Source organism: Calliopsis andreniformis, chromosome 5, assembly GCF_051401765.1.
Source record: "Calliopsis andreniformis isolate RMS-2024a chromosome 5, iyCalAndr_principal, whole genome shotgun sequence".
NCBI lineage: Eukaryota > Metazoa > Arthropoda > Insecta > Hymenoptera > Andrenidae > Calliopsis > Calliopsis andreniformis.
In genome coordinates, this window is record NC_135066.1 from 4,976,710 (window position 1) to 4,994,499 (window position 17,790).

The window sequence follows — 17,790 nt, forward strand, 5'->3', positions numbered from 1 at the left end:
GAATGAACGTGAAGAAATAAGAAAGTTCGAATCGCCGCGACAATGAAACAATTAAATGCTGACATTCCCTGCATCGTGAAAGTCCAGTTCTTCCGAACGACCCTGAAGAACACTCGAAGTCGGGCTATCGACGGCAACTTGTTCTCCGTGAATATTGCAGTCAAGAAAGACCAGAACCGTTGCTATGTTCGACCGTAGAGGTTGGCTGACGCCTTTTATCGCGGCATCGTTACGAAATGCACCGTACGGTCACAGCTTTACGGTACTTCGGGGCTGCTGTTACGTTTTTACTGCCTCGTTTCATGGAACACGCGAAGGGACGACGATTCCACCGGTGTTACAGACGCGATAGTAACTGTACAATGTCTTGGCGTCGGGACGCTCAGCACCGGCTGAGGCTCGGCGAATGCGGGAAACTTTTGATGAAGAATGAAGATTCTCGCCACGTTCGAAGAAGAAACTTTTCCTTCGATTTTGGAAAAGTGCTGGGGGTTTCTTATGTTTTATCAAAAGAACGGAAAGAAATCCAATTGTTGGGCAGCTTACTTATTACGTTTAATAACAAATACTAAGTGTTCTGTTAAATGGTATTATAAAATGCAACGCCCGAGAGACAGTGGCTGAATATTTATGTAGCAAGTGGCGATGTTATACGGTTTCCGCGGAACCTTTGAAGGGAACAGTCGACGAACTTCTGTTTAGTATCGCGCCATTTGGTATTCCGTGATACCGCTCTGTCAATTTCAACGGGCGGGTTCTAGCTGCGCTTCGCAGAATCCATTCAATTTATACGTGGCACAATGTAGAGTTTCTGGGCTTCGACGTTGCTTTATGATCTGGCCCGCGTATTTTTGGAACGCACCACCAATTCCCATTAGAGGATTCTACCCGGTACATTCAAAAACAGACCCTTAAAATATTACATTACACTTTCAAATTGGATTGGTCAGCTCGCGTAAATTGTATTGAATTACGAGCCGCTGGTGGAATCAAAATCTGTACACATCCGCTGATTGAAATGCGCGGAGGCAACGAAAACACAGAGCACGTTTATTCGATAAATGATAGGCTATGGTCTGAAATATATCTTTTTCCCATAAAGTGGAGATTTATATTATATTGTGAAATATGATAGAAGAATTTATTCAAATTTATTAAAACGTGTTAATTGCTTCTGTATAATTCATACATTATTGATTCTCGAGTATCTTCACTCATGTTCTGAATAATCTGAAAAAGAACTCCAACACGTGTCCCCTCGATCGTCAAAAAGGCAGCACAGTATTACTCGCGATATAAGCCCAACAGAATCTGTAGGAAGGTAGCTTGTACGTCGTAAAATGATGCGCCAGAACTTTATAGTTCGAGTGCCTAGTCGCTTGTATGTACCTACCATACGCACGATTGAATGGGGGTAAGGATTTAAAAGGGATTGTGGTTTTATGGGCAATATTAGAAGCAGTAGCGTTTTACTACCTTCATGAAAACAGTGCGTGCGTGGGGCTAATTTTCCACTAATTTCGTGTGACGACACTTATACTGTCGACCAAAAGGTTGGAATCACTTATTAATTTGGATTAAAATTTTGGTCTCCGTCAAAATATTACTGACTTGGGGTTAATACTTTCAATTAATATTATTTTTTACTCCAATGTAAGACAGAGAATTAATATAATTATAAGAAGATCATATCAAAAGCTTGTCAACTATTGTTTATTTCTAAAAGAGATAAAAAAGTGCTCCAGGGAAACTAAAGAGTACACTAATACATTCAACAGATTAAAATTTTCTATGCTACAGGTATGCAGCATAACCATTATTCCTAATCACTCATCTAATCAAAATCTTCTAAATCTCAGTGAACCATATCTCCAAAATCTGTATTCCACGTCGACTAGTAGTATCGTCGGGCGATTCGTTATCAGGGAGAGGGCGTGCATGAAATCACTGATTGCAGCGGTTCTGTCGTTATCGTGGACACGTAGCAAGAACATTCTCCCGTCGCCGGGTAGGGGTTGGGTCGTGGAACCTGGGAATAATAACAATGGGCCGCGGGCCACGCGGAGTCAATGCGGAGCAGCTGCGATCCCGCGTAATGAAAGTATGATTGATGATCGAGCCGACGCGCGTCATTAGCTCGACACGAAGAAGCGCGACGAGAAGGATGCGCCTCTCGACGTTGCAGCGCAGTCGTCTCTTGAACGTGTTCTGAATTACCGGCACCGCCGTCTAATATAATTCGAACGAGCTCCCTTCTTCCTCCCGCCACCCCTTCTCGCCGTCTTTCTTGTAGAATGCGTAATATTTCCGGATAAAAGAATATGAGAAATGACGCAGCTCGTGCGCGGATAATTTGAATGGCGGAGGTCGGGACCTCGGGATTGGGCTTGAACCCAGTCGCAATTGTTGCAGGGACTCGACTCGGAAACGCAGCATTCTCGGAGGTAAATTTGAAAGATTTCTGTGCTTAATCTGACGAGACTGACAACTGCAATTAAGACTTTTCGTGGGGGCAAGTGGGGAACCTAGTGACTAAGAAATTTGTGCCTCTGTGACTTGAGGATTATTAAGGGCACACGTTTGAGCTGTGAAGGCATCGTGGTCTTTTGGTTTGAGATTAAGGAAGAAGTTGCATAGACAATAGTCAAATCTGTAGTACTCTTATGTCTAGTCACCTCGGTTTTTCTATCTTCAGTGTATTTAGTATCCCAGAGCTGAAGAATATTGATCAAAATAATTGATGAACAGGCACCCAAGTAAAAACTACCTCGCAAATCACAGACACAATCCGCAAAAACGACAGCCACTGACCTTTCCTCCGAAATAAACCGCCACGACCCGTTAGTAACAACCAGAAGAGGGCATCGGTCTCAGTGGCCCACGGGGGACCGTGAGCATTCGAAAGACACATTTATCTCGCTTCCGTTCGAACAAAATCTGCCCTGGGGCCTAATGCTTCGGCTATTAAGCTTTAATGGACTGCTGATCGCCCAAGAGGAAGGAGGAAGGGCAGAGGGGCCGTGGTCTCCGAGGAATTGGAAAAATGGCTGGGAACAAGGGAGGCTCGGCAAACTCTGCGAGTTCCTGCGAATTTTTCTCCACTTGGGTCAACGCCACCGAAAACAGCTCAGCCTGGTTCCAGAAAATCCTCGTGTAACGCCATCGATTTCAATCGAAAGGCAAAATCGTGCGAAGAGGTCAGGCAGCCGCAAAGACAGGGCAAGCTGAAGGGGAAGGGGTTGGCTGGGCTCGGTGACTGTGATCAGAATTGACTCGGGGATGACAATCTAACGTACACGGGTTTCCACTTTACGCTCAGTCGTGGACGACATTTCGGCTCATTAGTTCCCCTCACCCTCTTTCTCCTAGAAATTACCCGTTCTACTACCTTGCACGCATGCTCGATACGACTGGCGCAATTTGTTAGCGGTACTGTTCACAATACCGCTGATTTCAATTTTGAGGAAAGTGAAATTAACTCTTCCACGATGACACATTTTTATGTGACACTATACAGAGTGTCCACCTACAAAAATATTAGTACCTAGTAAAAACTCCTATTTTCATTTTGTCCTATTATAAAAAATAAAGGAAATATTTAAGATGCAGAAATCAAATGGAACATCCCTATAACAATGCGTGAAGGTATCTATTCTCTTGGAAAAGAATCTCACAGAAAGTCTTTCAGTGGCTCGTTCCAGCACGAATGTCCATCGAATCGCCCCTAAAAAGTCTACTTTCCTCGAAACGAACAATCCGTAACTCAGTGAGTGTTTATGAGGGAGTCAGTCGTAAAAATACGAGCCGTATCGAGATCTCTTTTTCGACCGTTTAACCCGGCCGCCCCTTTCGCGACGTGTTCCCAGACGAAACAAAGAAAGGCCGCAAAAGACAGCAGCCTGTGGGGATGGAAGGGGGTGGAGGGCATGTTGCCGGCTCGTAAAACTCGGTCTGATCACCGCTACCAATTATCCCGCCGTTATCCGAACGTTATCCGGAACGTTATCCACCCAGGGCCTTCACGAAACAGCCCTCACCCGCCATCATCCGAATCACAAGCGAGCCCTTGAGCCCCCAGAGGAGAGAGCCCGCGCTACTTCCAACCCCTGATCCGGCTAGGTAACCGTTGTTGTCGCCTTTTACTGCAAACGAAGTGATTCCCTCCTCGTAAACGCGGCGTCTTTACAGATTACACAGGACGGGGAAACCGAAGTCGCTGTTTTTCCTCCCCTTCTGTTTGCTTTTTCGCTACAGGAACGATGATGCGAGCCTTTGGGGCCTCTGGTAAATTTCTTGGCGGTGGTTAGTGTGTATAGATGTGCTTGGTTAGAGTCACGTTTCCTGGACCATGTGAAACTATTCGTATAAAAGCAGCAATAACTTGAAAATCTGGGTAATTGAAAATTCGAATTTCTAAGAATGTCAATATTTGAAAATTTGAATTTTTGAAATTTTGAAATTTTGAATATTTGAATATTTGAATTTTTGAAATTTTGAATATTTGAATTTTTGAATTTTTGAATTTTTGAATTTTTGAAATTTTGAATATTTGAATTTTTGAATTTTTGAAATTTTGAATATTTGAAAATTTGAATTTTTAAAAATTTGAATTTAATTTTCTGATCCAATATTTTTGCAACTTATGACACCTTGATTGATTATGCCGATTATAAAAGCAAAATAGTCGAATTTGGAGTAAACGAAACACAAAATAGAAAGCTCGAGTATACACGCTCATTATCTGCGAATTAACGAATCACGGAGGGGGGTAATTGGCGTCCAACGAAAGAAACAAAAACGAGCAACGCTTTAATACGGTTCAGATTGTTCGTTTATTGATAAATGATTAAGGTTGGGGACGGGGCTTGGAAACGTGTAAGGACTTCCGAGCACCCGTTACATGAATCGCATGGACAACACGTCGCGGTCAATTCTTTGTCGAATCAGGCTCGTAACGGTGCGAATTAACGGGCGACGTGATTGCCAGTTTTCAAAACTTCCACGAATATTCTATGAGTATCGATCTTACATCTATATGATCATCCTTGGTACTATCAATTGACACTAAACAGCCTATCAACGAATATTATAACTATTAAACTATAGAAAGAAGATATAATAAACGAGTCGAGCTACAATATTAATTTTGTAGAACAATGTTCATACAATAGATAAAACGCTATCGTTAAAGTAAAATAAAATTTGTCTAAATATTCATAAAACAAAACACGGTTATAACCGCTAAGCTTACTTTTACAAAGATTACACAGGAGAAATAAAAATTCTTATTCGAAAGCTACGTTTGATTAAACGTATACATAGCATAAAAGTTGTATTTTATAAAATTCATTGGTGCCTACGTTCGATTCAACGTATTTTTAAAACAACGAATAGACCTATTTCCAAGGAACAAACCTAGCTTAATTAGATTTTAGGAGATTCCGACAAGCGCTCTATCGGATCGCGAAGATTCCTTCGTTTCGACGCATCGATCTATGTCAAGCGATAAGGACCGGGTGTGTAACCCTCGTGATAAGCCGGATAAACGTATCCGTGATGCATGCCCGGCACAGGTGACATGAAATTATACGCGTCTTCTGTGTTGTACGTGTGTGTGTAAGGGTCTGTCGACAGAATGGGGCTCGTCTTACCGGCTCTATTGCTCTGGTCGATCATAGGCTGGACGATTCTACGCCTCGCGTTGATGAACCTGTAACAAATAGAACATCAAAGTTAGAAGATGATCGTAATCTCCATATTTACAGGTTGAAAAGGTTTTCCGTTCAGTTGCTATCTTTAACAAAAGCTTCGCTGATTTTTCACAACGAGAATAATAGACGAGCAGAGAAATTTGAGAAAAAATATTTCAATTTTCCAAAATCATTTTCTTCGTTTCAAAGTGGACGACTTCTTGAATTACGTCTCAAAGCCCTGGATAACTAGTCAACTTCCATCCCCTCACTATCTAATCGCGATCATAGTAGCAACTATTAACTCTGGCTCATCTTTTCCTACTTAATAGCCACTTTAAGAGGAACACCATCTGAAGGATCGATGTCGTAACATAATCTGACCTCTAAAATATTGCTGATTTGCTCTTGCACGCTACGCGAGCCTCCGTCTAATGCCTGAGCGTTCCTAGCAAGGAATCTATTCGGGTAATCAGAGATAACGATTCCAGTCAGGTAGCCAGACGTATTCATGACTCATTATGTAGATCAGTGGATCATGGGTAGCTGGCATTAGGCGATCCGTCGCGATAAGGTCGAAAGCTCGGTCAGGATGCGCGTACGTAACGTCGATGTATCGTTCATCTCAATTTGGCCGGCCGGGGCGGCACCATCGATATTTCATCGGTGGTAAGGTCGGTAATTGTCGGACGTAATTTCCGGCCGAATCGTGTATGTTAATTTGACGAAGTGGCCGAGCGAAATGCGGCTGTGAAAGAGGGCTACAGGTGCATCGTAACTCCGCTCGTTCCATTGATCCTGTCCAGTCATTGCAAGTAGCAATCACTTGAAATTGTGTTACTTTTTGAGTAAACGAAAACTTTCGATATAATAGAATTTATGTATTTTATGCCTGAGGTGAATGAAAAGCCTTGGGCAAATTTATGCAATCGAATACCGCTCAATTGGAGGCAGTTCTTGTTGAGAGAGTAGTTATTAATTCTGATAGATGTGTAATATTTATGGGACAGTAAGTAGACTTTTGTCAGTTAATTAGCAGCAAGAGTATGTAGAAGCAAAATTTTAAGCTATTTCATCAGGTACCTGTAGTTGTGCTATTACTCGAGACCTCCACTAGAAACAGTTTCTTGGTCTGACTGGTGATGGGTTTATTCTACTGAAACAGTGCATAGAAGGCAGTGGCATCGTGTTCCACTGGCAACTTTAATTTTTCACGTACTATTTAGAATTAACTTTCGACTTAAACACAGTTTCAGTGTTACCTCTCCCCCAGTATGCTAATATTACAACACCTTACTAGAGACTTACCACTTCCTAGCAATATCAACATGAAACGCACCAACAACATATTGAAATAATGTCTCCGTTTCTTCAATGCTTCGCGCAAAATCTTCGCAAGCGATCCCAAGGGTCGTCCTTTTGTCTCTATCATCCCCAAAGACGACGCGACCTATTATCCCGCTAACAACGAAGAGAAAGGGGGCGGCGTGTTGTCGAGAGGAGCGAGCTAGCGGAGGCGAAACGCAAGAAGCGGAAACCAGCATCCTCGATACGTCATTAGCCGCGTTGAAGGAGCTTCCGTGCGAGCGCTTTCCAAACAATAGATCTGCGGTCTATTTCGAGGTTGGTAGAGGTCCAAGGGGGGTTCGTCATCGCTAAAGGAGGGAGAAAGGAGGAGGGGAGGGAAGGAGAAGGCGAAGAGGCGAGCGCGAGGGAGAAAGGAAGACGGGCGAAAGGGCGTACGTCAGCCGACGTCAGCGTCGCGGCGCCCTAATGGGCGCAGACGCCGGAAGTGATTGGGTTTCTGCTCGACTGACTCGAGAGCACACCCCCTTCTCATCGCTGGAGAACGATGGTGTACCGAGGGATGAACAGGGCGAGAGCGGCCACGAAGGAGGAAGCGGCGGCAGCTGCAGCCCCTCTTGTTTTGCAGCGCATCTTTCTTGCTTAGTATCACGCCTGGCCAACTCCCCCGGGGAGTCTTATGAATAATAATTATTAAAGTCCCGCTCGGTGCGTTCAGTCGATCGCGATTGGAACGGCCGACCCAGAGTCAGCTGAAAATGGAGGATACTGAAGGGCTTGGGATGATGGAGACTTCGAGGTTGATTAAGGCAATGCTGTGGGAGGTTGACTTGAAGTACCGTAAAAATGAGTTGACACAAAAAGTTGGCAATTTAACACCCCTTTCCCTTCACGACATGAGAGCTAAACACACCCCGAGATCTTAGATCGGCGATAGGACATGCACAACAGGCACCAGCATCAGGGAACGAGTCCAGCGAGTATATAAACGACAGGAGGATCGCCACACGCGCCACCCTTCAAAGTCAAGGCCTCGGCTATCGTTGGATGAAAGAGTATCCCAGCTAGTGTAAACCGAGGGCCCCTTCCCAGCCCCCGAAATACTCCTAAACGCCTCTGGTTCCCCTTTGGCGGCGTAGGCAGCGTGTCACAGCCAGCTGACTACCGTCGCCCACCCCCGCGCGCTTCCCTCCTGCCAGCCACCCCCGTGGCTGAAATATCGCCCGAACAATGGCGCGCAGCCCCTGGCCAAAGGAGAAGAGGAACACGGGAAAAGGGAGAAAGAGAGGCTGAAGCGGCGATGGCAACTGCCCAACCTTTTTCCTCTCCTTTTCTCGGGGAATCGCTCGGCTCTGAAAAGCAAAAATATCATCTCGCTGGCCGGAAAACTTAAGCTCGCCGCGCAGAAATCGGACAGGATAAAATTTTACAGTCGAGGAAGCGGCTGGCAAACGACCCGAGCTGGGGAGCTGTCGGTTGCCTTTTCACGGGCGTGCCTTCACGCGGCAGCTCGTCGTTAGACGTTGCGAAATAATTTGTGCTTCTAGATATTATTTTCTGAGACCTTTTCACATTAATTCTTGATTAGTCTATATAAAAATTATTCAATATTATTAAAAGCTTTTAAATTTTGAAATTGTAGAACTATGCCAATTGATGGTTAAGATCGAATACTTCATCCCCTGAAATACTATTATTGCTATTTCTATTTAGAGAAATATTTCTCTATTATGACTGAACTACCCCTAAACGAGATAAACACTATTTCAAAATAAGCGCCATTTTTTCACACCCCCTTTTGTCTCGCACAGCCACACGCATGTGTCTCGGTCATAAATCTCCAACAATACTTTCGAGTGCGTTCCCCCAATCGATCGAGTACTCGAAGCATAGATAGTCTCCACGGTTATCATCGCGATTAAAAGAGGGCGAGAAAAAGAGCAGCGAACTGCAATTAAACGCAAGCCCCTGTTTTCGTAGGAGGAAGGTATCCCGCGCGAAGATGCGGCTTTTACGGCTTTATTATCGCGCGCTATCGTAATGGCCCACTAAAATCATCGGTTTACGATGCAACGCGGGTCCAACGTCACCTCTTCGCACCATCTGTCCGCGTCGAACGGGGAGGCGAAGCATATTGTTGCGCGGAGGCCACCCTCCGGATGACAAAACACTTTTCACCCGAGCCCTCTAGCTCGTGCTTTCAGGATTTTAATGCAGTTTTGATTATGAAGCTCGAGGGGGGGATGTCTCGGTTTCGCGGCGTGAAATAAACCCGCCGAACGCGCCCCGTCACACTAGGGGTTGAAAAGCGCTGGCTCTTGTCGCCTTGTCATCGCTTGGGATCCGAATTTGAATTTTTCATGGAATTCAGCGCGAAGATGATTTAATAAACGTGTTTAACGAACCCTCCCCTTTTGGAGAACCAAGCCTGAGGGGGCAATTTTGGTTTTCAGGGACGATGAATAAATCCGACACTTAGTTATATAGAACACTACATTCTATTTGTCGATTAATTAGAAATATATCAAATTGAGGGAAAACGAGTTCCTGGAATATTTGAACAGTTTTTGAAGTTTTCACATCCTTCTGTAGACGCTTTGCCTTTCACGAACCTGAATAATTCAAACCTCTATAACTCTATTCTTAATCCTCGGCTCAATTAATAAAATCGAAAATAAAGTTCGACCAAATCACCGTCACGTGGTCTACTTAATGTAATCGAGCAATGGCTCGAGTGGAGAGGACCGGAAACGTTCTGGACCCGATTGACAAATCGCTGATGCTCGATGGCCGGGTTCGAAGCTCGTCGTTACTTTTTATGGCGACGAGGGAGAGGGGCAAGAACATATGACACGCTTCTGCTGCGAAAAAAGGCATAAAAGCCAGAGTTACGAGAGGGTGTCTCCCGCATGACCTTCCTGCGCCGTGACGAAATTTAGTGCTCTTCGAACGCATACATGAATAATACCACAATTTGCTTATGCACAGTCGATGCTTACATGCTTTTGGGAAGATTTTTGGTTGAATTGTTATCACCAAATACTTGAAAATCGACTTCGATCTATGAAAGCCTATAAATACTCCGATTTGTAGTATAGGATACCTAAGAGTTCTCTTGCAAATCTAAGAAAATAGTGAGCATATCTTAATGACTACCAGAAGTTCCTTTTCATTAACCTAGTTATTTCAGAATTTCGCAACTTCAAGGAAACCGCTCACTTAACGCAGATAATTATCTGCACCAAGATCGAACGATCTGTAATTTCCAGGATCAGTTTCCCTCGAGTTTATCATAGCGAGCTGTTTGAAATAGAGACCCAATAGCAGGCAGATTCGTTTCGCGCGCGGCGGAACAGCGGTAACGATGATTACTGTCGCGCAGGCAACATTTACTCTCCGGCGGTGCTCGCAATTATCGGAGAGCTTCCATTAGTTAACTGCAGTCGATACGCGCGGTGCACCGGGGTCCTAGCATCAAAACATCATTACGGAACGAACACGAGAGCGCGAGAGTCAGAGCACGCGAGCGGGCGCGCGCTCTGGTATTGGTAATCAATTTCGTCCCTGGCCGAGGAGAGAACCGTGGACTAATGCGACGCGAACGGCGAGCTTTTGCATTAGCGAGAATCGAACAGCCGTCCTCGTGATCATTGCCCATTAGAGAATGAATCGGATCCACAATACTCGCGCCATCACGAAGGAGACCACCATCACCATCGAAAGAGAGAAAAGAAGAAAAAAAGTTCCTCGACTCTCTGTCCCCTCCGAGCGATAGAGTCGTAAAGGCTCTCTGCATAAGATTTTATGCCGCCATCGAAATCGTTCGCCTCTCAAAACGATTTTGTTGCATCGCAGAGGAGGAATCCCGCTTCCACGCGAGGCCAGCATCGAAGACAGCGTGGCTGTGGTTATAAATCCAGACGCTCATAAGCCGACGATGCCCACCGCTGCATTTACGATCGATAAAATCATTTTATCCGAATATAATGCGCGCTCGATTCGCGCGCCTTCCTCCCTTCGACCCTTCTTTTCTTCCTCTTTCAATACGCTCTTTTTCTTGCTCTTTCTCGCGTTCTTCTTCCACCAAGATTCCTCCTCGCTCGCCTCTGCTTGGTCTTCCTGATCGCGATCGCGATTTCATTGTAATGCATTCGAACGATCGGCTCCAACGGGACCCCGAATCTTCGCCACCCTTCTTCGTCCCTTCCTCGTCCCTTCCTCTCTTCTCCCCCTCGTGCTCCTCTCGCGATACATAATTCGAGTTCGACAAATTCAATGAGCATTGTAGACCGTGAGCATCCTTCCACCGTGTAATCGGGTTTCCTGCCGGCGTTGCGGGCAAAATCGCGGCTGCGCCGCCCCCGCGCCCCACGAATTTAGGGGTTGGCACGACCGACCACACCGAAAATTTGTATCCGCCACGGCCTCGCTCCCCCGCCTGATTTTATCGATACTTTACGATCTGTTTAGCGACGATAACCGATGCAGATATTGAAAAACTTCTCGCCTTCTTTTATTTGGGGTGTGTTCATTCTTTGAAAACGTGGGAGGGATCTTTATCATTAAATTTGTAAAATCACTATGGTCTCCGATATTTTATATTCAAAGACTCCATTAGACCAATAATTAATTAACGAAGGTTACAAAGAATGCTTAATCCTTTGAGTAAACTAAACTCTAATCAACCCTAAACCAATATTAATTTCCACCGTCTTCAAGAGCGAAACAGGCACAAAGGAAAGACGCACCAGTGAATAAAATAAAAAATTTCGGAATGGCTCGGTTGCAGGAAATTTCTCGCAACTCGAAGCCATATAAGCGAGCTAGGAGAACGTGCGAGCGGCGATCGCGCGTATCGGATACGCGTAGACAGGTTATGTGTGTCAACAAAGCGATTTAACACGCGACGTGTCACTGATAGCTCCCGCCGCAGCCGCACGGCTGCGTCGCATCGACGTTGGCCCACCCTCGCCTCGCAGCTCGACGTGTGCAGCTCGGCTGCGTTTAATCTATGGCCCTGGTGCAACGGTTTTTCCGAAAATTCCGACCTACGTAGCCCGAAAGCACCATCCGCCACCCCGCGCTCTCCCCCTTCGGCTGACCTGCTGGAATTTATATAATTGTTTTGCCGGGGTCGCCACTAAATCGTGTTCCGAAAGCGCGATAGCGCCGGCGCATCGTTTCGCGCTGATGTTGATGGGCGGTTCGACGATCCCGCCAATAAAAGGATTCGGAAAAATGTTCGACGTCCGACGCAGCTCGACGTAACCCACCCCCTCTCACCATCGACGCTCTATTCCCCCGTCGTCCCCCTGATTTTCGTCGCTTCCCTGTGACTTTTACCGCGCGCTGCTTTTTGACGATCGTTTTTTCCCATTCTCGGTTTTTTCGGCTTTTGGGTGTAGTCCAGGAAGAGTCGACTGAATTCTGGATGATTGAAAAAAAGGTTTTTTCGTTTGGCTCGTTTTTCTGACGCGCTCGAGTGGATTTCTGGGAAATATTGCGCGAAATATGCAGGGGTATTTCTTGCAGCAAATATTAAAATCAGGTTTAGTATACGTATTATGACCCCACTGTCGATTGATATTAAAACTAATATCGCCGAATGTCGCGCGAAGCGACCCAAGTGAATTCTACCTGAGAAATGGCAACACAAGGTCTTCGATTACTAGTCGACTAATTCCAACCCCGAGTGGACCGAAAATTGAACAGTAGGCGTTGTCGTAACGGAGAAACCTGGGTCGCGGACATCGAGCCAGGTTGTCGCCATTCGGAGCTCTTTCCAGGCCGAACTGCTCGACTCGCGAAGGCAAGTTATTGGGTCCGCAGCTGTCGCAACCCTCCCCCGTTATGGGGTAGCGAGTATTCGAGCCGATTGTCAGCGGCCACCTCGTCCTCGGGGTCAGGCTCATCTCGTCGTCGGGTCGAGGGTTGATACTCGGTCGCGCCGCGCCAAACACCCCGTCTACTTTCCACCCCCTTTTCATGCTCCGCGTCTGGCCCCCTTATAGACCGATTTTCACCCCATCTCCGTCGGCCCCGACGAAGGCGTCAGCTTGTAACAGTCTCTTAAACTCCTGGGCACCCGGAGCCACTATATGTAGCAACTGCTGACGCCGTTATAAACTGCCGACCCGCCACCCTTTCCTTTGTGGCCCTAGCAATCCTAGGACCAAGTGCACCACCTTGGTGAACGGGGAAATAACGGTCTCCCGCTGTTAACGCGCCTCCTCGCGTGTGGGAGCGTTGTCTCAGTTCGACTGATTCGTCTTTGTGAGGTTTATTTTATGGGGACTTCCTTCCTCTTAGAGAGTTACATAGGGGAGGCAGAGGGTTCTGTGAGAGGGAAGGAATTGGGAAACTGGAAATGGTGGTCTTTGTGCTTAGCTCTAGAAATTCTATTAGAAGGTTTAAATTGTGGAAGAGAAATAGGTAGAATTAAAACAGTCTACTTCCTCGGATTACAGCCATTCAATAGAGTTACTGTTTCACTCAAAATAAATTATTAGAGTCAACAAGTTACTTTATCAAAAAAACTAAGTTATTTACAACTTTGTGGATATTTCTAGATCCTCTTGACAGATTTACTAAAATATATAGAAGTATATTTTCATAAATAGTGGTATATAAATACTCCCTTAAACACAAGCATATGTCTGACAACGCACAGGATGTTTCTACTTGCTTCTATAATACTCCTCTAAACCAAAACACCTATTTCCTTTAATCACAGAAACCTAACTCTCCACCATCCCCAATCTCCACACCTACCATATCACATTAATAAGCACTCCCCCTCATCCTCCTCTTCAAACACCAAGTAGAGATTACACGAGCAATTTCTCGCACAGTAGTGCTTCACGGTTCCCTCCCTTTCCCTCAAGGGTGAAATACGACACGAGACGCGAAACAGCCATTCGGAGGGAAATATCCTTCACAGTTACGAGGAAAAAGTCCAAGGTTCTCGAAGCGGAATATTAAATAAGCGCAATTAAAACGAGGGCAAGACGGCCGTGCCAGTCGTCGAGTCGCACCACTCGTCGCGAATTTAGGGGCACGTGGCGGCAGTAAAGCACAAGCGCCGCTAACCACGCCGTTCCCCGACGCAAATGCCGCTGTTTAGGCGTCTAAAAACGTGCTCGTACCATTCATCCCGCAGCAGTTGCCCGAGGAAAGGGAATCCCATTACTCCCGATCTCGGCGATCTCTGTGTTTCACTCGGCGTAACCGCTTTTTATTCAGATTTCACGGAAGGAGGAAAGCCGCCTGTCCGGGAGAGGCTCGCTCCGCGAAGCAGATAAAGGGGTCGTTTAGATTGACCGCTCGTCCTCTGGATGGCCCTAAAGCGTCCCGTTTACCATCTCCGCGCCATCAAATCTTTTCCCTACATCTCCGCGCGCATGTGGAAGCGTTATACGTCCCAGGCTCCTCGCGTTTCTCATTCTGACGTTACTACTCGCGCGAAACGGCCTCTCCGAGGAAACACTCGCGGCTCTTTCGGAAGCATTCCCGGCACGATCTTCCCTGCTGAAGATGTGAGTGTCAGAAGGCGAGGGAAATAGTCCTCTACGTGCGAAGGCGCAGATTAATATGCCGGAAGTGTATTAAAGTAAACGTGGGGAGCTGAATTGTGAGGAAGACTGCTTTTGGGTCTTTTACTGGGATCTTTTTAGGTTTTTGTAGAATTTAATCATAGAAAATGGTTTACGTTTTTAAGAAAAATATTCGAGGGCTTCTCAGTCGAAGTTGATGAAGATTTATAATTATTGTAAAGAAGAGGTATTTTTTTTAGAAGAATTTTTAGAATTCTAGAATTTCTGCTCTCTAGTTTCTAGAGTTTTACTGTCCTTTTACATGAGGGACTCTATATTCCAAAAATGATCACTAGTCAAGGGTTAATTTATCACTGATCTTGGAGCCAGGAACGCCGCGCAATCAAAAGAGCGCTAATCCCAATCAAGTCCTTTTCGAGTATCGCTACATTTAAACGAATCCAAGGGATCTGGCGCTTGAATTGAGAACGAGAGGAGAGTCGAGAAGGAAAGAGGAAGAGAGCGGATTCGAAATTTTTATCCGCGAGAAATAGAATACGCGAGTGGTTTATGGGTTTACGCCGCGGGAGGATTCACGGGGTCCGGTCAGCATTTTTTATATTCCTACGGTCTTTTCTCTCGTTTCTCTGCGCGCTCCTCGCTGTAGGGGCTCGTCGTGTGCGCGGAATTTGAATCCTCTTGTAATAAAATCCGGGCTTTATGCGACGGCCGAGTAGCCCGTGCATTTACCTACGAAAAGGTGAAATGTATACAGGTACGTTCCGCCTATACAGCCGTGTCGCTGATCAGGTATAAAAGCGTCGGTGACCGCGAGCTTGACCACCGCACGGAAGATGTAAATAATACCTCGAAATTGCTACCAGCCTCCGTTCTCCTCTCGCCCTCCACTTTCCTCCTCCTTCCTTCTTTTTCATCGACTCTCGGTTCCTCCGTAGCTCGTCGGCTTTGCCCACTCCAGGCGCTCGTTCCCGTGATCAATCGGCGCGGTTTAGTTTCATTAATTTCACGAAATGCAAGGCAGAAAGATATAACGCAACAGGGAAACGTGGATATCTGAGATGCCGTGGAAATTAGATGCCACGAAATTACGATGATACATCTGCTGTTCAGATCCCAGCTCTGATTAGGTTCTCCAGTATTATGTCCTCCATGAGTAACTCGTGCGTTTCGCAACGATAGTCTACGTACTCTACGTAGTACACGATATAGACTTGCATGCTCGCGGTCGTCATTACACAGCCCATGCGTCTCCTCGTCTCTTCCTCTCGACACGATCGTAAATTCCCTCCACTTTTCTGCTCGAAAACTCGCCCTTGTGGATCCACGAGGCGAGATCGTGGGAAATGCAAAATCGGTTTCCTCATTAGTAGATTCAGTTTCGGTCACGGTGTGTCCGTAATGCTCGCAACGAAAACAAGAGGAAGCGGGGGGAGTAGGGCAAGGGAAGGGGGGACGCGGGAAGGAACGGGGCCGGTGCAGTCCCTGCGAGTCCTCCGGTAATTTGTAATTCGCAGGTGGGAAGCGGAGAGATGCGAGATACCGGGAAGATTTAGTGGAGAGGCGCGCGGCGAACGAGCACAGACATGCCGTGGCTTGTCGAGGGTTTTTGCAAACGATGTACCGATGTGTCGTGCGTGACTTTAACGAGATGACATTTAGAACCCAACGGCGCAATTTTTTCCAAGCCGTTTCCACCGCGACACTCACTGGAAAATCGCGCGATCTGATACTTGAACTTATCAAGATTCCTCCTTTATCTGGGTCACCTATCTTGGGTGACATACACACGGAATATTGAGTACTGTGAAGCTGTTTTCTGTGAAACTGTCTTTGGGTGGTTTGAAATTTCAAGAAATTTATCTTAATATCTTATATCTTAATTGCCTCTACAATATCGTCTCTTTAGATAAACACACATATTCCTGAATAAAATCAAGTGCATCTCTTTCCCTTTCCGAATAAGTTCAGATTAGCAACGATCTTGTAACGAGGCGATACACTTCACCCCCTAAAAAATTTACAAGCGAATCCACCATTGAGAAACCAACCACTTGAGCCGTCCAGTAGCCCTCAAAGCGCCTTCACAGTGTTCACCCGAAGTCAGTCGATCGTCACGAGCGGTCCTCGCCGAAATCGGATCACCTAATCTCCCGTTAAGCGTCAGCCGGGCGGCTGTGGACGCTGGGGTGCAGCGACGAGCCAGGCTGGTGTATAATTACCCTGAAACTGGGGGCGGAGGCAGCGACGTTGATAGCGAAATCGAAGTAAATCGGATTACTCGGATATCATCTGCGTAATGTATGTATGCAGGCATGTATACACGTCCCCGTGTGGTACACGAGGGGCGGTGCGTCAGAAAAGGGGGTGGCGGCGGCAAGTGGTGTGCGCGCGCGCTTCCTCCACGCTCGAGGGAAATAAGGGTGACTCCGGGCCCGGGTAGATAAAGGGTGCAGTGCACGCGCGGGAAATGCCCCGACTACGACATGTTTTTCTAGACAATTTGTTCGGCAACATTAATCACCGGGAACGCTACGAAATACGAAGAGGGGCGAACGCGAGGGTCGACGCACGGAGGACGTCATGCTTCCTGTCCCTTTTATCCTTGCTCTCGTGGAAGAATGCCACGTCGACTGCCAACCAATTGTCGATCGTCTGATGACGTGTTTTTATCCCCTGCTTAATGTGAGCGAATTTAATCGAAATTTTGGGACACAATTTTATATTCCAATATCGAGGGTGAACCTTTATATTAAAATTATTGTTTTCCAAATATCGTTTGTTATTTTATAGTCTCCTTTAGGTTATTCACGACACGAAAATCCTCAATTCTACTGTCGCTAAATTATCTTGAAATACTTCAAAAAATATATCAAGATTATAAAGAAGTTAAAGTATAGATTAACATAAGATCTTCATAGAAGAAGCGAGAATTGTCTTCCTCGTTGAGCATACGTTCGGTACTCGGCATTAATCCATGTTTATATTTTAAACAACTCGTATTAGCCGCGTTCGCGAAATAGTTGCACACATCCCCCTTCTCCGAGTAGTTTCACCTTCATCCGCCCCCGTAGCGGTGCAAACTACAAAACGCAACACACAATACCGTGAGATGATTATCTGGAAAACTAATTTCACCAACGCGGGCGCGTGTTATTGCTGTTGCCACCCCCTGCCATGCATTGCTCTTCATCCCTTCCACCCTCTCCGCATCCCTGTGCTTCTATGTAACTAAAGGTGGCGGG

At 46.1% G+C, this 17,790-nt stretch overlaps 1 protein-coding gene across 3 annotated transcripts in view; it reads right to left on the bottom strand.

Moving 5' to 3' along the window:
* The window catches only part of Hth (Meis homeobox homothorax), a 392,475-nt gene that overhangs the window by 14,263 nt on the left and 360,422 nt on the right, over positions 1 to 17,790 (bottom strand). For all 3 annotated transcript variants that reach the window (XM_076379358.1, XM_076379359.1, XM_076379357.1), the window contains one exon: positions 5,652 to 5,710. In XM_076379358.1, coding sequence (XP_076235473.1) covers positions 5,652 to 5,710 — 59 coding nt within the window. The remainder of the gene's footprint in view (positions 1 to 5,651; positions 5,711 to 17,790) is intronic.